The sequence below is a fragment of the Lepisosteus oculatus genome, chromosome 8 (genome assembly GCF_040954835.1).
Source record: "Lepisosteus oculatus isolate fLepOcu1 chromosome 8, fLepOcu1.hap2, whole genome shotgun sequence".
In the NCBI taxonomy this organism is placed as follows: domain Eukaryota; kingdom Metazoa; phylum Chordata; class Actinopteri; order Semionotiformes; family Lepisosteidae; genus Lepisosteus; species Lepisosteus oculatus.
The window spans coordinates 52,202,169-52,223,688 of record NC_090703.1 but is presented as its reverse complement, the minus strand read 5'-3'; the positions used below and the strand labels follow the sequence as shown (position 1 = coordinate 52,223,688).

Here is a 21,520-nt window from a genome sequence, read left to right as displayed (position 1 = left end):
TGGGATTCTGTCTTTGTGTTTTCGAGCTTTGTTGAAAGAGCGGGGCTCTGTGATCCAAAGCTTCTGTGAAAGCTGAGCACTTTAGGCTTTGTCCTGGATGTGGATGGGTTTTTGACATGTTGCCTTTGTGCAGCAGCGAAATCTGTTTCTAATCCCATCACCAGCCTCCCACCCTACATTTCCCTTAGTCTTAAACTTCCCCACACAATAACCACATTGTCTGTTTTTTGTAATTTAGCTGGATGCTTGGGCTGTATCTGGTTATTGCCATAAACAGATAAGGCAGAGAGAGGGAAAATGCCATATTGATTTCCATTGTTACTAACGCACTTAGACATCTGCCCTACAGCCATACTCTTCTGTGCCATTCTCCAGATGTGCGGTCACACACACTGCGCTTTAAAGCCCTGCAAACAATACTCAAAGCAAGCCTTGTAGTAATTTGACAGCTTTTTATAAAACGTAGCAAATTCATTGGAAACAAAAAGAAAAAAAACTACTGAGAAAAAAATCAAGGCATCTCGCTCTACTGTCTTGTGAAGTACTGCGCTGAAGGATTGAGTGTGAGAACTGATTTATTTACAATCTGCACAAGCTGTAGAAACCCAGGGGCCTGTCAAATTATTCACATCAATAATCTATCGCCATCTAAATACTGAATCAATGCATCACAACGGTAAATCCACAGGGAGAGTCCATCAGTTTATCCATTGTGAGATTTAGTTGTCTGTGTTGTCAAAACATCAAAAGGGCAAATCCACTGTTTACTTGCTGCCACTGGTAGCAAAAAAAGAGAAGAAAATCGTAACTCCTAAGCACTGTTCATGCAAACGTTCTAAAGAAAATAGAAATGCTCAGAATTCTAAAAGTCTTCAAAATGCAAAATGACATGGTTTGGCCCAGTAAAAACATCCTCTGATCTAAGCATGTGTGAGTTATATGGGCTCATAAGAGAAACGCGGTGCCAAAAAATCAATGAAGCAGCAGCGAGACTTAACCCTGATAGTCAGAGAGGAATTTTTGATAAGATGGTTCAGCCTAAGCCTGTTCATATCTGGCTGAGGACTCTTGGGAGGGCACTGCAGATGACTAGAAAAAGATGCAAAAAACAGCAACCTAAACCACACCTCTAATCTCACTGCAAATCTCCATGCAAAGAGCTTATCCTCATACAGCACAAGCTATACAGTACAGTGAGGCAAAGGCACACAGATAACACTTCAAAAGGTAGATGAGTTGCAATTTATTCGTCTTACTCCATTCCAGCTGCCAAGCTGATTTTCCTATTTTGCCTTCCCAGGCAAATGAAAACAGAGAGCCTCCTGTTAACTTACAGGATGATTAAAGTGTCACTTTGAACAGCAACTGCTGGCCTGTTAGAGTACTAAAAATGCTGCCTGTATGTTATAAAGAACAATAGACAATTTCACGTACACTTGCTCGAGCAAACAATAATGTGAAACTGCCTGGAAAAGTCTGCAACATTAATTTTTAAAGCTGCTTTGAGTGCTGGTTTCTAAAGGCAGGTTTGTCTAAATTAGCCAAAAGCAGTGGGTAGGAGCTATGGGCTCACACATCACACAGGAGGAGCTTAAGCCTGTTAGTTTCCAGACCAGCCTGGCTGCTCCAAGCCTTTCAGAGCTGCTCCTAAACAGAGGAAAGCACATCTTGACACAGATGTACAGCAGGCAGAAACAGAATGGCGCAGACAAGCTGTAAAGAATAAATAGCAGTCGTTAGTGTTCCTACTTAAAATTTTCTGTGGAAAAAATACCCGAAAGGAGTAAGTTTTACATCTTCATAATGAAATATCCTATCAGTTAAAGTCAAGTGACAGCACAAACAACAGGAATAAAAAACAGCCACTTCAACAGTCTTGTCCTGTGAAAAATACTTATAATTTGTAAATTACAGCTGCATTATTGTGGGAAAAGAACACACAAGGGAAATAAATGTGAAGACAAAAATGATACAGGGCACAGTGAAACACAATACAACTCAGAGGCACACAAGGGACACACTGTAGATGAATGAAGAGGGGAGTGAACTCAATAAGAGCAGGAAATGCACAGGGAGATCCAGGTCGACACAGATGGACCCTGGATGAGAGGGGCTGGCAGGGGACGGAGTTGTGGGTCAGAGCGACAGACCCTGCCCGACTCAGGCCGCTGAGGGAGGGGATTGTGGGTCAGAGCGACAGACCCTGCCCGACTCAGGCCGCTGAGGGAGGGGATTGTGGGTCAGAGCGACAGACCCTGCCCGACTCGGGCCGGTGAGGGAGGGGATTGTGGGTCAGAGCGACAGACCCTGCCCGACTCGGGCCGGTGAGGGAGGGGATTGTGGGTCAGAGCGACAGACCCCGCCCGACTCGGGCCGGTGAGGGAGGGGATTGTGGGTCAGAGCGACAGACCCCGCCCGAGTCGGGCCGGTGAGGGAGGGGATTGTGGGTCAGAGCGACAGACTCTGCCCGACTCAGGCCGCTGAGGGAGGGGATTGTAGGTCAGAGCGACAGACCCTGCCCGACTCGGGCCGGTGAGGAAGGGGATTGTGGGTCAGAGCGACAGACCCTGCCCGACTCAGGCCGCTGAGGGAGGGGATTGTGGGTCAGAGCGACAGACCCTGCCCGACTCAGGCCGCTGAGGGAGGGGATTGTGGGTCAGAGCGACAGACCCTGCCCGACTCGGGCTGGTAAGGGAGGGGATTGTGGGTCAGAGCGACAGACCCTGCCCGAGTCGGGCCGGTGAGGGAGGGGATTGTGGGTCAGAGCGACAGACCCTGCCCGAGTCGGGCCGGTGAGGGAGCATGGGTGAGGGAGAAATCCCAAACCTTTGATCTTCTCGCCCAGCTGGCTGCACTCGTGCTCGGAGAAGTGGACGATGGGAGGCGGGGAGGGGGGTCGAAGCCTGTCCTCCTCGATTCTCCGGCGATGGCGCTCCTCGCGGGCCAGCATGCGCTGCCGGCACTCCCACTCGTACAAGTCGTCCCGGGCTTGAGCGAAGTCCACATGCAGACGCCCAGTGTCCTTCTTGTCCGTGCTGGAGCCCAGCCTGATCCGGTACCCTGAGTGACAGGAGAGAGTGGGGACATGTGTGGGCATGTGGGCACAGAAATCATTTTTCCTCACAGTACCACACAGCGAAAGAACAAGAATAGGAGACCTGAGTCAAACATTGGAAATGTGGCGAAACCAAAAAAAAAACCTAACAGCCCACATTTCAACATCCAACCCTCTTTTGAAAGGTAAAACTGGGAAGGGGTTGGGATTTTATACTAAACCTATGCTACAACCCCACAGGCAGTAATCTGTTGGATAAACACATCTAAAGACCCATTTCATTTGTGGTTTTAACATTACACTCCTAAAGCGAGCCTTCCTCCTTGAACTCTTGATGACAGTACGCTCTTTTGCTGTCGGCTAGAACTTGTGAATTTAGGTTGATGCTAATTTCAGTGTAAACTCATTTGTGGCGTCACGGTTTTAACCACACTTCAACACTGTGCTTAATCCAGTCACAGAAATGTGATTTGACAAACAATCTTGCTATGTGAATCGTAAGACCAGAAAAGGGCTGCTTTACATTTCTTTACAGCCATCTGGTTGTCACTTATTTCCCTCCACACATCCATCTTTAGAAGAAATCTGCAACTCAGCTTTCCAAACCCACACAGGTGGAAGACTACTAATTTGTCCATGCATGTGTCTACCCTTCAGAAAACAACATCCTACCTTATTAATCTGTTTGTGCTGTTTAGCAGCTACGATGTCCAGAATGAGAAAAAAGAATAACTGCTGTGACAGAATATGGAGTGTAGGGGTCGAAGGGGGAGTCAGTTACGGGCCTAGGATACTGCAGAAGATAGGGAAAGCACAGAGCACAAAGTACCGAGGATGACTGAGAGTATTTCCAGACTCTTTTCAGTTTCTACCCCCATTTTGTGTCTGTAGTACAAATAGCTTATCAGAAGGGCACTGCATTTCCCAGTGGACTAAGGGATAATGAGGGTCATTTGTGGGTTTGTGGATTCCGGAGCTAACTGTCAATACACAGTACACAGGTACTGTCAATGAACGCCTGTGCTCAGTGAATATAAGGATATGGGAGACTGAAGTGAGATGTCTGCCGCTGGAGGCCAAGCGGTTGTGAGGGTCTTGACAGACTAGAGGATAAAGCAAAGAAGAAGCCTTGTTTTTGATGAGTATTGTTCAGAAGAGTAAAAGTGTCCTTTACGTTTGTAGAATTCATTAGGAGTAAAAATTTACCCATCTGGGAAAAAAAGTATTTGGGAAAAATATTATTAGGCCTCCAAAAGAAGGAACATACTGTATATATTTTTTTCTGTTTTGCAATTCCTGACTGAAACACTAAGACCTGTGTGCTAGCAGAGCACAGATTCACCCAGTACTGGCTAGAGGACAAGCCGGAAAGAGCCCAGCACCCCAGAGGTGTCACACTGTACAGAGATAAGGAAACATGATCAGTTCTTCAGACAGGTTCAATTCTCTTTTGGTGGTTTTGGCTGGGAGCACCGAGAGGGAAGGAGGATGCTAAAGCAACGCAGTGTGAAAACTGAGTTAAAGCTCTTGCTCATTGACTGTTCCCCATTAGGTCTGTGCCGGCTCACTCTTTAATATTTCCTATCAATTAATTTCAGACCACGGCTGCTTGTACAACCTGCATCTCATCTACTGTATTCAGCCCAAGTCAGGTCCCTTCAGCTCACCACAGCAACCTCTTGCCCCAGGACAGAAGAAGCCTTGTTGCGCAATTGGAGAGCCACAGTGGTCATGGCTGTTGAGCCCCACTGACAGAAACAAGAACAGGTTTGCAGTTTATGTCTCCTTCTTTCATGCTTTACTGCTCCCGGTAGTCATTAAATATTTTATAAGGTGTATTCCGTGCAAAAAATAAGTAGGATTATTTATGGGTAGGCCTATGAGGAACTGTCATATGGCTATATAATATATGGAGCGTTGCCGGTGTCTCACAATACTAATATTTCCAGCCCAGCAGAGAGTGCCCTGAAAAGAAATCATAAATAATTCAGGGGTATTATCAAAGTGTACTGTTCTTAATGGCCTTTGTGAAACCTGGATATACGTCCCACAGTGTGCAATACACGGGATCACTAGAGTAAGTCTACTTGTTGGGAAACCGATGTAAGATAGGGAAAGCAGAAAGACCTCAGAAAGAGGATATCTAAGAGTATTTCCAGACTCTTCCCATGATTTATCTGCTTTTTAAAGCATAATAAAAATGTGGGAGAGGGATTTATTACCCTGCGGCTATGGTTTCTCCTGCACCTTCTCTGTGTCGACCCCTGCAGGGTCTCTCCCTGCTCAGGAGGGCAGGGCCCTGGTACTGTCTCCTAGCAAGTCAAGCGAGGGGATTAGAGAACCCATGTGCCAGGTGTAATTGAGTCCAGGAGGTAGCCCACAGCCTGGCCTGGAAGAGGCGTACCGGAGAGGAAGAGAGCCTTGTCTACGGTGTGCTCCTCGGCGAAGCGGATGTGGCAGAAGTTCTTCTTGCTCTTGCGGATGGCGATGATCTCGCCGCACTGCTCGAACACCTCCACGATGAGCTGCTCGGTGGCGTTCTCCGGCAGGCCGCCCACGAACACCGTCTTGCAGCCGGGGGGCCTCTCCCTGGTGGCCGGGGGTGGCAGGTCTGCGGGAGGAAGGGACGGGGGTTTGATCTGCACTCATGAGTCTGTGTGCCTGCAGACTGGGAAAGTATTCTTTTCAGACACCCAAGGCACGAGCTGTCTATTTTGAGCAATGCGTTCCTCATTCATCCTCTCCCCCTACTGGTTTTCCTTACATGGGTAGGGTTATTCGGCCCTAAGTTCATTATTATTCAGTGATTTCCTTAGGGCCCCTACAGCTTGGACCTCTGTCCAGACTGATCAGTGTTACCTGTACAAATCAGTATTCTCTCACTGGTTTCAATAGTAAAAGTAAAGCAAAAATAGATGCATCTTAGACCCAGTGAGGCTGTGTATGTTATGAGCATCAACAATTTACTTACAGTAAAGTTTCAATTAGGGTTTCCTACTATAGTTACAACTTAATTGTTATTAATGCAGCCTAGATGTATTAAGAAGAAACCAAGCTTGTTATTTAGCAGTCTGTAATACTAAATGCACATTAAGCTAATAACTTATTTTATATCTCACAATAACTTGTGGTACATCCCACACACATTACAACAGTAAATTAAGCAGAACTAAAAGCTAGAGTATAAACGACATGTAGGACAAGATTGAAAAGTGCAAAAGAATAGAATAGTACAGTCTCCCAGCGTTTGGCTCCTCGTTCTGGGAGCACTATCTGGAGAGTACTAACAACGTGTAGCTGTACAGAGAGGTAACAGCTTGTTGATGTAGACAGGATCCAAATCTTTATTAACAGCAGTATAAACTCGACACGAGCAGCCAGTGTGAGGTGTTGTAGTAGCTAATCCAGCACATTTGCCATGAAGATCTAATTGACTCTTTGCCAGGTGTTCCTCGTCATTAACAAACATGCGTTCCTCTCTACTCATCCCTAAAGATAAAAGGCTTTGTACAACATAATACAAATCTGTCAGGATTAACTGTTAGTTTTAAACAAAATGGCTACAGTTTCTATAGATCATCAGAGGTCTGTCTTTTTGCAACCGAACGAGGCAAATGTCTAAGACACAAATTACACCTCTCCAACTCAGTGTACAATATAAACAGAACACTGGAATTTCCCTTTATGGTCTTGTGGAAAAGAAACTCAGGTGCTCATTGCCCCCAAGGCAGAATACCGCTGTACACAATAAGAGAACCCACTGCTGATTTGCCTTTTTGTAGCTTACAGTTGAACACTTCAAGGTTCCTCAAGTTCCTTATTTTGATGAAACAGCTGGGTGCCAGGGTGTCTGAAAGCACTGAGAGATAAGTCGTGACTGCTTGCTTTATTGCATTAGCGAGAGACAGTGTAATTTGAAGTTAAGACAGCCTGAAGCAGAATTTTTGCACGGAATTGTATTTTCTTCTAAAAGCTCTCACGTTAACGGTTAAATATACATGCACATGTTTGTTTTAATATTTAACTTGCTGACGCTTATTAGTTTAAAGCATTTCTGAATACATAATGGTTTTTCGAAAATCTTTTGAAATGGAGGTATGCTTCCATTTAAATCACTTGAAATAGCTGCTAAAGAAAAAATGGCACAAAACAATCATGTCAAAGGAAAAAAAAAGATTCCTGCACTGTCTCAATATTCAAAAAAGAGAAAAGCTGAGAATATAAATCAAATACATAAACATATACATGAATCAAGAGCACTTATATTCAATGGGTTCCCAGGTACGCAGACAGACTTGAAAGTGGACTTTGAAGGAAAGAAGCCCTCATCAGGACACTGGAGACAGGTCTTTGTTGAAGACATCAATGTTTCTTTTACAAATAACTCATTTTATTATATGGGTACTTCACAATTTGCAGAGACATGACCAAATTTGTTTCAGGAAAATTAAACAAAAAAAAATTGAATGTTGAAGATTTGCATGCAGGCTCTTTTTACACACATACTCACATACAGATAAAGTTTTTACTCGTGAAACATTTCAGAAATTTTTTTTTGTCGATTACAACACCACAGAGTAACAGACAGGGTTGTCAGGCACTGTGTTTCCTGCACTGATGAGCAGCGCTGGTTTAAAGCAGACGAGGGGTCTAGGAGCAAACTTTAAAAGTTGTGACAGAGCTGGCCCCCGGCCACACACTGGAAATAGTTTGCACCCCCAACCCCCCCGCACAGAACAGACACCATCCATCATGCCCAGGATTAGCTTAATTCCTGTTTATTGCACTGTTGCTTTTAATTTTTTTTTCTCATCTCATAAAACTCAAGGTCCTTGGTTGACTAGTAACTGATATAACAAAAGCTTTGCACCAGTAAGACTGTTATCACAGAGTAAAGGGCAGCAGAGTGACTGCCAGCTCTTTACAGAGGGACAGCTCTGGGTGGCATGCCACCTCAAAATCCCCCCCGATCACCTCCCCAGTGATGGCCATCCCGCCAGCACTGCCTCCAGCCCTTGCCCCGGAGGAAAGAATGCACTGGTCAAACACATGCCAGCGATCACCGGGTCTGATGACTCTGGATGAACCATTCAACACTGCATTCCAGGGCTGCTTTAATGTTACCCCTGAGCAGCAGAAACAGTACTGGCTCTGAACTGCAGGCTCAAATAACGGCTGCAGCAAATGGTCTGTAATCACTGCTGGGCACATCGGCCAAGGTGGTGTCACTGAGAACTACTTACAATTGATGTTTTTAGTAGTGGATTCTTACTTTGCACTAATAATATGGATCAGTCACCTGAGGAAGCATTTATTAGCCTTGCAATCCTTATTGCAAGTGCAGATAAAACCTTACTTCTATTATAAGAATTTTCTGCTTTATGTGGTGCCAACACCAATGTGACATCAGCCTGCAATAAATGCTTGTATCCCTTTCGCTAAGGTTGAAATTAAAACTGTAGGGGACAAAATTTAACACATCTTACAAGTTTTTTTAAATTTATTTTATGCTACAGCAGAAAGGCTAAAGCATTACTTTTGAGAATTTTCTATATTTTTTTATTTCATGTCATGTCAGTCTAAGAAAGAAAGCTATTTCCCTGCCTTGTACTGCTCCTGACAGGGACAATAGTTCTCCAGTCAGAACAACAACTCGTAACAGAGCCTTGTTCTAGAGACCGGTCCCAGGCTGAGGAGGGGACAGGTTTTAAGGAGAGAGGGAGTGTTAATTCATCTCTTTGCTGACGTGCTTTGAAATCATTCAGATTCCTGGGTGATTTGGTCATGGAAGTTGCCTTCTCCTTCTCAGCGAGAGCACATTCAGAGGATTTTTGGCAGCGAGGCGGCCCAGCAGCGGCCAGATTGTGTGTCGGAAGGCTGCGCGGGCTGCCAGCGAAGCAGGTCTCTGCCAAGTGACATGTCACCTTCCCGTGCTCGCTGGGACGGAGAGCTGGGCGGCTTTTAATGTAGTTTTTGACTTTGATTTCCAGTCCTGGTTCTTAGAGATTGGGATCTCCGATTCTTGCTTGTCCAGTAATGACAACTGTTAGTGATAGCCCGAGTTCACGACTGCCCTGGGGAATAATGCCCTTCTCTGGAAGTAATAAGTACAGACAGAGGTCTGCACCTCCTATCAAGGCACGAATCAAATGCAAAAAACGCCACCAGGCTTCAGAGAGGCGGATGGGATTTCATCTGCCCTGCAACTTGGTGACAGAGAGATCTTTTTTCAAGCAGCGCAGTGGAGCTGAAATGAGGGGCTTACTGAAGGATTCCTGAGCACTTCTTTGTAAGGTGTGGGGATGAGAGGAGCACAAGCAGGGCTCTGATCCTGTGAACCTGAGGATATGGGAGGGTGGCTTTAATTCCCTCTTTCAGCTTTGCCGGGCTCTGCAGTGACTTCGGCCTCTGATTCGGAGTCCCACACACTGAAACCACCAATCTACAGCACTTCTGAGGAAGCCAGGCTGGCCAGGAGAGCAGCATGCCACAGATGCAAAAGTGAAAAAATGTATTCAGTGGGGTGTAGAAATACTTACATCCGCAACAGAAATGCTACGTAACACAGCTTTGTCTTTTAAGGTAATTTCAAAGCATTATCAATGTAAAGGTGAGTGAGTTTCAGAGCCCATGAGGACAGAAAGCGCAGGTCTAACCCTTTGTGACGGGAAGCACATGTACACGTTCTTCCACTGCCACACGGGCCTGGACAGGGCCCTGACTCACAGACAAGGTACCGACTGCGGAGGAGGTGAGGCTCGCGGAACAACGCACAGCACTCCTGACAGCCCGGAGTGAGTGACATAACGAGCTTGGAAAGGTGACAAAGGAGAGAAGGCTTTTCAACCCATCTAGCCCATTTTGTTGCTAGCAGCAGGGATCTCAGGGAATTACATTACCATCGTCCTATTAAGAAACATCACTGCAACCTGTGATTTGCCATGACAAAATCTAGCCCTACCACACTTCTAATGATTCCAACAATGGCGTCCAAGGTCATTCCACAGATACATACTCTCTATATCTTTTATTCCTGCCTTCATGTACAATAATTATATCACTAAAGTTATGTTTTGAATAGCTCAACAACCCATTAAGGCAAACTATCTTTCACTTTTTTCAGATTCTTAATGATATGCATTCAGCCCTCGAGTACTGTATTATAGATGTTAGAAATGCCATCATGGATTATATACATCTTTCCCAATTCAGGCATATTCTACATCTCTTTTATTAAATTCTGATCAGAGACAAGAGTAAATGCTTTCAAAGAGACAGACTTTATTTCATACGGTTCCCTAGAATTACGTTAAAAGAAATTCTTATTTTTTTTATTATACATTTATTATACTTCTACTAAATAATAAACATGCTGAAGCATGATCAATAAAGTAATTACCTACATGGCTGTTTCAGACCCCTGAACATGCTGCGTATCAGGAGGCCAGATGTTTCCTGGCCATAAGTGGAACATCGAGCTGGTCAGCTCTGTTCTGTCAACCTGTCTTCTGTCTGAGGGTGAGGGACTCAGCCCGGAGTTAATCAAGTGTATGAGCTCATCAGTCACATACAGTACCAAGAACTACAGCAATCCAGTACCCATATGAACTCTGTGATGAGAAACAGGGCAGCTGCCACCTCCAGTTTTTGGGATTTTTTTTGCTGCAGGAGCAATTGAATCCCTAGGCTTAAAAAAAAAACCATGTGAATTACACAGGAATTAGCCTGCCACATGCCCAGAGGCCCAATTCTGTGGCACATCAAATCAAAAAGCGGCTGAATTATGTGAAGTAGACAGCAATATCCTAAATTGCCACACCTGATTAAAAACACAAAAGCAGCAGCAAGCAATCGGTGCCATCTGCCATTCATGAAATCGAGCAGGGCAGCACACCAGCTCAAAGACACGCTGACTGCCTTTTATCTAACCAAGACAAACACAGAGGAAAACAAACCTTGTGACTCCTTTCAAGAGCATTTCCCTATCTAAAAAAACGTGACAAGCAACGATGGAGAGAAACGATAAAACTTGCAAAGAAGGAATGACAGTCAGGAAAGCTTGACCGGGGGGCTGAGTTTGAGTCTGGTGGTTTCAGGCAGCAGCACCAGCCTGCACAATCCCCTTCGGGGAAGGGATACGAGTCAGCAGACCCCTAACCAGCTGTGAAGTGAGAGGGGAAAAACTGCACTGATTGCGATGTAAATGATAGAGCAGCACCAGAGGCACACCAGCAGAAGTCCCTCTCCCTGCCCTCCGATTTCACAGCTCTTTGTGTTGACTGAGGCCCAAAGAGGAGGGACAGAGGCCCCTGTGCGGGCGGTCTCTGGGCCAGTCCCCCACTGTCCAAGTTGCGAAACAGGAACACTGATGACAGGTGTGGAGCCGATGTCTTAATTAAAAGCAACACTTTTCCAGAAATGCCTATTGAAATAGAATTTGTTTGTTTTAAAAGAAGTTGGCTGCAGCTGTCAGAAACTGTGCAGCACCTTCTCCTGAGTAGATTTCAATGCTGAACAACCCTTTAGAGCATGGTGGAAACTCATTAATACACATCTCCTTGAACATAACTGCTTGTGAATTACCAGGTAGGGAATTGAGACAGACTAGAATATTATAACTAGCACTGATATTAATTAATTATTTTTTTTCATTCAAGTTAATTTAATTTCCCCAGTGGAAATCATGATTTTTATAACAAAAAGGGACTCACCATCTCTTCTGTATTCAGCTCCTGGTATGTAAATTTATTCTTTTATTTTTGGGTTTGAATAGCCTGTTTCATATACTGTATCATCTCACTATTTCCAACGCTCATGTGAATACAGAAGACTGAGGATCAATAGATGCCTCAGTATAAACATGTCCTGATTGCATAAGGCCAACTGAATAAGAGGATCTTTGAAACTCAGGCCAGGACTAAACCCAGGCATCAGTGTGTACCAAGAACGGCACACTGTGGGGCCAATAAAAACATTATTTTTATTATAAGTTATACATTGTATCATTAAAAATGAGTACTGCTGATATGATGTATCCCTTTGATTCTCTCTTTTCATATGCTTTTCCAAAGAAGAAGCCGAAGCAGAGGTAGAAGGTGTGGTTTGAAAGATGAGATTCCAGCAAGCCCCCCCCCTCCTGGTAGTTAGCTGCGGTCGGGGCTGTACACCTGATCTGAGAGCTGATCACCGCCCACTCGCTCTGCCCCCAGAAGGGGGTTTATGGATGGGGTTAGTCCATCACACTCTGCTGAGGTCACACCTCTGATTACAGGTGAGTCCTCAGCTCTCCCACTTTGTCTTCCTTTGTCTGGATCAGAATGCAAACCTCGAGTCTCGAGAGGAAACATGTCAGAAAGTAGCAGGAGCTCAGACATATTGCTGCGCATAACTTAAAAAAAAACGCAGCTGGGCTTGCAACTGTTTTTTTCTCCATTGCTAAGTATTAAACACATCATATACTGTAAAGTGGATTTTCACACTTATGTTGAGCGCTATTTAAATGTTTTTGATTTACATTTTGCATCGGCACTGCATATGGAAATGGAATTTAAAACTCAATGAGATATATTAAAACTTCACCATCACTGCTCTCCCCCAGATATTTGTACATTATCCTCCGGATTGCAGAAATGTTACAAGAGACCTTGAAGCCTTTATAGTCTCCGTCTGAGGTTACGCTGCCATTGTCAATACAATCTTTTAATGCTGGAGGAAATAAAAAAACTAATTAAATCTGCCACTGTCTCAATTTAGGGAAGAATATAACAGAGCAAGATGAGGACAGAAGGAGAGGCGTTGAAAGTCATGCTGCAGATTTGTAAAATGTAAAACACGTTTTAAAACACATTGCCAGCAAAGCACATAGCAAGTGGCCACATGTGTGGGTCAGCGACCGCGGCAGCCTTACTGGGGTTGGGAGGAAACAGGGTGCAGCTCTTGCAGTGGATGATCTCCTTCACAATCGGCATGTCCTGGGAGATGGGAGGGGGTACGATTCCCAGCCCGGGCATCATCGGAGCAATGCCAGCCATCATGCCAAGACCTGGATCAAAATCTGCACAGGACACCGAGAAAGCAAAGACAAAATTTGTTTGCGGACTGCAGTGTGCATGGGGCTGTTCAGATATGTCATTTGTCTCTTGTCAAAAGAAGAAAAACCCAACTACATCAAAAATAAATAAAATCTAAACTCCAGTTCCAGCTTTTACAGACTGCCTTTTAAACTTTGTTCTCTTTCCAGAGTTAACCTTTACAAGTGTATTTTCATTTTCCCCCTTTTGTAATTTTTATTCTCTGCTTGTCAGTACACATAAATACCCTGGTAAGAACAGAGGCTTTCATATGTGGTATTGATCTGCACTGATGCTATTCTCCTCTGTCGAAATTGTGTGAAATGGAAATACCATCATCTTCTTTCCCCTCTCTCACCTGTGCCTACTGTCTGCATTCTTACCAAAAACCTCAATTTCTTTTTGTACACCACAAAACAGGGAAACAAATCGGAAGCTACAGAGCAAGATGAAAGGATGCAAAATTGTTACAGAAGCTGTTAGCAGAACTTGACGATGGAGTAGAAGACATGAAAGAAAACGTATGCAAACAGATGTTGCTGATATTAAGTTGGGTTTTTAATACACCGTAAATTCAAATTCTCTCTGTGTCACCAAGTCAGCTTCAATCAGATTTCCGTCAGTTACAATATTTGGACAGCTGGTCTCACAACACTCTGAGAGATCACCCATTAGAAATGCACATACTAATACTGAAGTGTGTGCATGAAAAACTCCTCAAAAGATAAACCTGAAAAGGAGAAACTGCATTTGGTGTAGGCGCTGCAGCAGAAGGGCTGAGGAGATGGAGTAGCTGGCACATAGGAGGTGCAGACCGGCAGCTGTCACACTGCTGAGTACGACAGTGGCGCAGACTGACAGCTTGAGCTAATGACAAGCGCAATAACAAAGGAAAACGCAGCCAGTGCAGGAGGATATAAAAGGAAAAGAAACACAGGAAACAGTGAAGCAGGCACCAAACAGCAGCTTCTCAGATGGGAGAGAAGCCAAGGGCTTACTGAAGAGCTGCTGTATTTTCTTTTCTTATTTACTGCACAGCTTCACCTCCAGAAACAAACCGAAAGGAACCAGAACCCTCTATTCCCTTTCCTGCAAAGTGGGCCGAGTGGAGTAAACAGGTCCTGGAGCAGGAGACACCTGAATGAAACTGGCCATGGTGAATCTTAGTTTTCTTAGTGTTTTACCATACTTTAGGGTTTCAGCAGAGAACACTGCAGGAAAACAGAAAAACAGAGCAACAGCGTGAAATGCAAAGGATAAATTCACCATGGCAGACTCTCACAAGGCATGCTGTGCTTCACCAAGCAGTCCTCAAGAATGCCAAGGCCCACATCTGGCCACCCCCCCCTCGGCCAGCTCTGACACACACAGCTACTGCCAACACGCTTCAGCTCGCCATGGGCATGCTGCATGCATAGTTCCTTGTGGAAATCATCTCTACAGCAGGATGCTACCACACATGAGGCAAATCCTATTACAATTTGTAATGTGATTATTTATTTAAAGTGAAAAACACAGAGGATTTTCACCTACCACTTGCTGTACTGGGCGGTTAAGTACCAACCACATACAGCGATCTTGGACCACTTTTGGGCCAGTAATGTCACCGCTATCAGCTGCAGCCCAGCTAGTAATGGATCACGGCAAACAGCGTACCAAAGCTGAGGCGATGGGCATGTAGAAATCAGCGTGGAGTGGTTGAAAAGATACTGGCTTTGAAACCAAAAAAAGCAAGCATAACAAACCCACCAGCACACAAAGCCCTGGGATACTTTATCCCTCGTCTGTGAAAGATGGGAAAGCAGAGTCAGATTTGCCAGATATGGTTTCTGATTCCAAGCTGTTTCAAGCTACGGTCACTGTTATTAAGAGGCTCTTTTGCAGTAGCAAAAGTAGCTGTGAGGTCCAGGGCAGCAGGCATCAAGGGAGGCACTCCATGCCCCGCCAGCCTGCAGCAAAGTGACCCTGAAGCAGATCTCATCACAGTCAGGGCCAATCAGTGTCAGCAGTCACTGCAGGGCCAGCAGGCCTGAGCGGCAGAGGTGTGGGCAGCAATCGCTCCTTTCCATCTGTCTCAGGGACTCAGGCACACGCAGCTGTCCTGCGCCCGCCTCCAGGGCCCAGCTTTCCTTTCTCCAGCCTGCACATTTCCAGGGAAGAACAAGCCACAGACTCTCACCGAACAGACGGTGAGTTCCTCCTGAGCTTTCATAGCTATGTGTGTAAATATCAGAAGAGTACCTGGTACTCTTATGCACACAAGGGCTTAAACTCCTAACCTACTAAGTCAATGCTTATCACTGTGAAGTTTGGGGAAGAGCTGAAGAACCGGGAGTAAGGCAGAGCTCTACAAATCCACTGGCACAGAGCTAACGGGCACAGCGCTGACAAGTGTGGGAGCACTTTGTGAGGAGCCCCAGCACATTCTTAATACACATCATAGTTTCAGGAGTTTAAATATCAGTTTCATGATCAACAGCAGTAATCCATTCATTTATAAAGTTACATAAAAATGCTCTAGCATTCTAGATAACTTATAAATGCTCAGAAAACAACGTGATTATGGAACAGACTGAAATTTTAATATCTATATAAAAATGTTCCTTAAGTGACTGCTTAAGGAATACATATACAACTTTCAAGAATGTTTATATTTGGGCATACAGTAAAAAAAAGAAAATTACTTAAAAAAACATTTTTAAGCTGGAGATTGTGGAGTTAGGTAAATTTGAGCTTTTGCTTTTCCAGCTGTGCAGATATGAAATTAATACATTAGGTGCCTTTAAAAAGAGGAAACAATAAAATCTACCACGGAGGCAAAGAATTTCTTGAAACAGCACACTGCTCTACTACACTCAGCTTTAACTGCTATGCCCTGTTCTTCACTCTTCCTAGGGGTAAGGCCAGACTGCAGATGATAATCAGGCTCTGGGTTTTCAACTGGAGGGTCAGCATAGGGGCAGACAATAACAAGGTCCCGAGCACGTTTTCTTTGTATCTCTCATCAGTCTCTTTCCAGCACAATGTTTAACAATCTATTTCCTTTAGGTTTGCTGAATTTAATTACATAGCATAAGCTAGCTATCAATCAGCTGGCAGGCACAGGAAAAAAGTGCAGAAAAGCTCTGGCACTCATATTAAGTGAAGTCATTGAGGCCTTTGCCCGTCAGAAATGGAAAAAGACATGAGTGGAGAAAAAAGCCCATATTCGCAGTTTCTCCTGCAGACTAAGCCCGGACCCACATACAGTACAGGCACATGGAAGGGACAGACATCTCTGGGGTATGTTGGTCATCTTCTGATAAAGATGTCTAGCACCCCTGCCACTGCTAGACTTCTGTAGCCACAGCCTGACTCACTCAGCACAGCCCCGACTGGAGTCTGTCTAAGAGGACTTGTTGTTAAAATCCCTGCTAAAATGCTGTACGTGAAAGTACCGCACATGGAAGGATTTGCTCCTGACTCTCAGTGCAGGGATGAGTTAAGATGACCTGTATGTTTAAAGAATCACTATTTAGAAATTATTCTTCTCCCTGGATCTGAACTTAGTGTGACTTTGCAAAACAACATCCGCTGCGTTAAAAGTACAATGCGTATCAGTGCAATTCCCAGTGGACTGTGAAATGCTTATGTATGCATTCATAAGGAGGAGTGACAGTTTCTGCAGTGGATGCCGTGCTTAGAGAAATACACTTTCATTGTATGGATGGTGATCCTGATCTTGTTTCAATTAATCTGCACAAGACAAAATAGAAACAAACACACCAATGACAGAGCAATGACTTCAGGGCCCTGGAGAGGGATATCAACTCTTTACTTCTGCCACTTCAAGAATCTCAAACACAGGCTGTTAAGGAACAACGGGCAGTGTGAATTCGAGCAACCTCCAGCAGAACAGAGCAGAAAACAACCAGTATAGCTCAAGCTGTAGAAGACTGGGCTGCTCAGATTGAGACTCAATCTCAGATTGAGATTGAAAGTAGATGAGCTTTTTGCAGGACCCTATTTCATCACAAGTGTACACACCAGATGTATTGATGCAGACCATGAATGCACAGCGGGCAAAAACAAAGCTCTCTGCACTCTATCTTTTTCCTAAAGATAGATTTATAAATATTTTTTATATCAGTTTTATAAAACTGGGCAAACATGTCCCGGGGGGGAGTTTCAAGTTCTGATAATGCAGGCTTGACAGCTTTATTTCCCAAAAGGCTGCAGCGTGTTAGCTGTAATTGGAGTGTGTCATAAGTACACTGTGTACCTGTGTAAACCCAGGGGTATAATTAGAGACACTTATAAAACTCCTACTGGAACAGGAAGAACCCAATTATTTGTAAGCGTGTGGCACAAACTCTTAATTTTTTATCTCAATCGGTGTTTGTAGTTCAGGAACCCGAAAAGAAACAAACAATAAAAAAGCAATTTTCACAGAATTACCCTCAAGCAAATACAATGCTGTTGTAATATGTTTGAAGAGATGATTAACAATGAAAATGAATTGAAAAAAAGAAAAAATTAAACAGGTGATTTTCAGGAGTTTGTTGTCAGAATTATAGGGCCATTGCTAAAAGTCCTCTCTATTAATTCTGGCCACCTCAGATGTTAATACTGGCTCTTTGTGTTTCTTTGACTTTTTACAAAGGCTTGCTGGTGCAAACAGTGACCCGTCCCCAAGGCAGTGAAGGTACCAATGTGAGGAGAGGTTTCAGTGAAAACCCTGTGACAGAGTCCAAACAGACTCTGGGGGCCTGAGTTTAAGGGGAGAGCCTGTCCACTGAGCCAAGGCCGCTGTAGGGAAGAGCACAAAATAACCACATTACAGTAATCTCAACAAGGTCAAAAAGGGGAAGACATCAGGGACCTTACTTTTAATTCCTGCCCTTCAATTCTGATGTAAAACAAAAACAAAATAAAACCAGGTTTTTGGATAGTTTTGCCACAATGATTCTTTTGTCTTTTTCAAATACTCAGATTCTCACAGGGGCTAAAACTGGCAGTGTATAAACAAGACTGATGTGATTATCTAAGACAGGGATGAGCTCCAGTCCTTGGAGGTCACATGCGACTTTGGCTTGCTTTTAACCCTGAGCTCAATGACTTGACTGAACTAATCATTTGGATAAGATTTCAAACCACTTGTTTTTTTTGTTTATTTTTAGGAGTTTACAAAGTGCTAATTGAAAAGTATCTGCAAAGCCAAAGCCTGGCCATCCAGGACAGAAGCAGGTCATATCTGGTCTAAATATTTTAACAGCACACTGCTCCTCTGGCACAGACACTGTACAAGGATTCTCCTGCACTGTCTAATGGAGGCTGGTGAAGTGCCTGTACAAAAACAAAAAGGCTAAATAAAAATTTACGATAAAAAAGAAACGTTGCTTTGATAACAGGAATCATAAGGAAGTCTGCGGATTTTGCATGGGTTCATCAACACTCCTTGGCAAAGCAATCTGGAGAGGGAATGTGGAGAGCAGTCAGTAATGTGATACACCTGTCAGTCTTCAGAGAATTATAATTGGGGAAACACAGATCAAGGGTCTGCAAAACCATGTGTGCTTCAGCTATTTGGGACTTGACTTTGCCTAGAGAGAGACATCATACTAACTGCACACAGCCTGGGACAGAGCAGGAGGCATTCTACAGCTTTCTGCATTCTCTCAGGCTCTCCTGCAGTGTCGTGACTGTACAGCCTCTCTCAGCTCGACAGACAGCAGAGGCTCAAGTCGTCAGATTCTGTGTGGAGTCCGGTCAGACACAGAGCATGACATCTGGCGTTGGTGTATGTGTAAGCACTGCAAAGCAGAGATTCCACGCAGCACAGGCAACACTGACAAATGTTATGTCAGACATTGTGTAGAGCAGAAGTGAAAAACTGCACCTGCAGTACAATGTAATTCTTGTTAAAGGCAAAAATAAACATTTTTACTATTCATTTAACTCTTTAAGGACAAACTATTTAAAGGCGAATATGAAGTTATCAGATCTATGCTGAATCAGCAGAGAAAGGTAATCCAACAAGGTTAGCTTGTCTAATAGCGAAATCCGGCCTGAGCAGGCCTCAGTGTTGTATCTCAGTTAAATAATCCAGGCTGCAAGTAAACAGTGAATCATTGCTATGCCGCAGCACGCCTGAGACAGATGTTTTACACATCACCAGCAGCAGTTGGTAAAGAAATCTAATCCTGCCATGCCAATGTTCTGGCACAGTTAAGTTATAATTAATAAATTAATGAATCCATCAATAAATAAAAGGTTTCAGCTCTTAAATCTTGGTTATTTAAACACAACTCTTTGCAGCCTATCCAGTAAACGTGTACTCTAGGATGGTGGCTTCACAAAAAATTGTTAAGATGAAACACAAAATGTTTTTTTTGCACCAAGACAGTGTGGAGGTACAGTATTAATAGGTGGGAAAGAATAAAAACAGATGAGGTGACCTTGATGTTACTTGATCCAAAAACAGACCGCTTCATTATGTCTGATTGGTCTTGTACACAACACCTGTGAAGGGAGAGGCAGTGTATCGCACAACGTGACTGCTGATAAACGACCCCAAGAACACCGGCCTTCACATTGCGATTCTGTCTCAACTACTACTGGCACTACTGGGGCCCATTTCCTTCACCCGACACACCCAAAATCCAATACTGTAGAATAAAAAACAGCCAATATGGAAGAGATGGGAGTAATGTGTGCACAAAGCAAGGGGGGCTATAGAGGAGACGTGAATTATTTGTCAGCTGAATTGGGAAACTGCTGAGGCAGCGGGTTGATTGCTGTAATTAAGATGCTCAAAAGAGCTGTTTTAATGCAGGATGACTGGGACAGAGCAGCTGCTTCCCCCTCTGATTAATGTGCAGCGCAGATAAGAGTCCGACTCTCTCCCTGAGCCGACAGACTGGGGTCTAATGAGCTGCCCTCATCAGGCTTCCCCGCAGAAAGCGCCCCTCTGCAGGACTCCACCGCAGCCCCATCCCCCCAGAGTGAGAAAAACGGGGAGCGTGTGTTTATGGGGGGACAGATGAGGTGGCTGCGCTATGTCTAGCCCTCTCAGACAAGCCCTGGATGAAACCCTCCTGAACTGCACACACAGCTGTGGGAAGGGGGCCAGTGTCTGTCTATAGAACCTGGAAACAAAACCTCCCTCATTGGACATCTGCACATTAGAAGCATTAAACACAGCTATGGATTCCAAACGATACATGTATTTAAAATAAGCACCAAACTAATTTTGTTTAATTCTCCAGTATGTAAACTAAAACCTATAAATGGAGTGCTATAACTTGCATGTTCCGTTTTTGACAGTGCTAAGTGCAGCCTTGCAGGCCCTGTGCAGCTGTCTGTCTTTGAACAAGCTGCCGAGGGCTTGAGGACAAAGGGAGAAACCATGATAATGAGCAGCCTGGGTCCACATTTCAAGTCTCAGGAATGACCTTGATGGGTGCAGACAATTCATTATGTATCATAACAGATGAATCACGCCATGCAACTGTTGTTGTGTCTTAATAATTCAGTTTATAAATGTGGTTTAGAAATGTGGTTTGAAGTGAGGGAAAGATTGGCCCAGATATTCCTGAAGCTAGTAATCCCTCCAGGAAGAGCAGTGTGCTTGATGCAAACTGCAATTGTAAAACCAGTGTCAGTATCACAATAATCCAGAGTTCATTAGCAGTGCAGTGAGAGGACCAGTCAACCCAGATACATTGGCTCACAGATTAAGAACCTCTATCTGGCTGACAGTACTCACCACTCAGTATTCTGCTCATTCACTGAAGTCTATAAGTTGCTTGGGAAAGTATATAATTTGTTTTTAAGCAGTGAGCTACCAAGGCAACACAGGAAAGTATGTAACTAGCTCAGTAAACTGTGCAAATTAAACTTGGTAGATAAAGTATGTGGAGAGAACTTCCCTCCTCCCGTTTAAACACAAAAACAGAGACTTGGGAGGATGGTCACACACTTCAATCAGTGAGGAAGGTGATGGGAATGGGAGCATGTTCTTTTAATTAGATGAAATAGATAATTTCTAAACACCATCTCCAAATGAATCAATCAAACTAAGGTCTTACTTAAAAAAAACAACAGCTTACATTAATCACCTGTTTGACATGATAAATGTTCCTGACACTTCCACAGTATTGAAGGAAGAAGACAAAAACAAAATTCAGATTAAGTGCAATCAAAGCTGAGGATGTCGGCTGGTTTGAAATTCACCTTCTCAGTTCCAGGCCATTACCCTGCAGTCATATTCAGTCAGTCTGAGCGTGCTTTTACTGCACAGTCTGCCTTGCTTTCCAAGGGCACCCCAATGACGCAGCTCCTCAGAAGACTGACCTTGCAGAACGGACCTGCACTGGGCAACTTCCTCTGCCCCCCGCAGAGAAATGGCATCTCT

General features: G+C 44.2%; 1 protein-coding gene across 8 annotated transcripts in view; it reads right to left on the bottom strand.

The window, feature by feature from the left end:
- The window catches only part of enox2 (ecto-NOX disulfide-thiol exchanger 2), a 187,275-nt gene that overhangs the window by 28,756 nt on the left and 136,999 nt on the right, over positions 1-21,520 (bottom strand). For all 8 annotated transcript variants that reach the window (XR_011190298.1, XR_011190299.1, XM_069193814.1 and 5 more), the window contains 3 exons: positions 12,963-13,109; positions 5,460-5,666; positions 2,827-3,060 (listed from right to left, as the gene is read on the bottom strand). Coding sequence is in view for 6 of the 8 variants with exons in the window: in XM_069193814.1 (XP_069049915.1) it covers positions 2,827-3,060; positions 5,460-5,666; positions 12,963-13,109 (588 nt within the window). In the remaining 2 variants the exon portion in view is untranslated. The remainder of the gene's footprint in view (positions 1-2,826; positions 3,061-5,459; positions 5,667-12,962; positions 13,110-21,520) is intronic.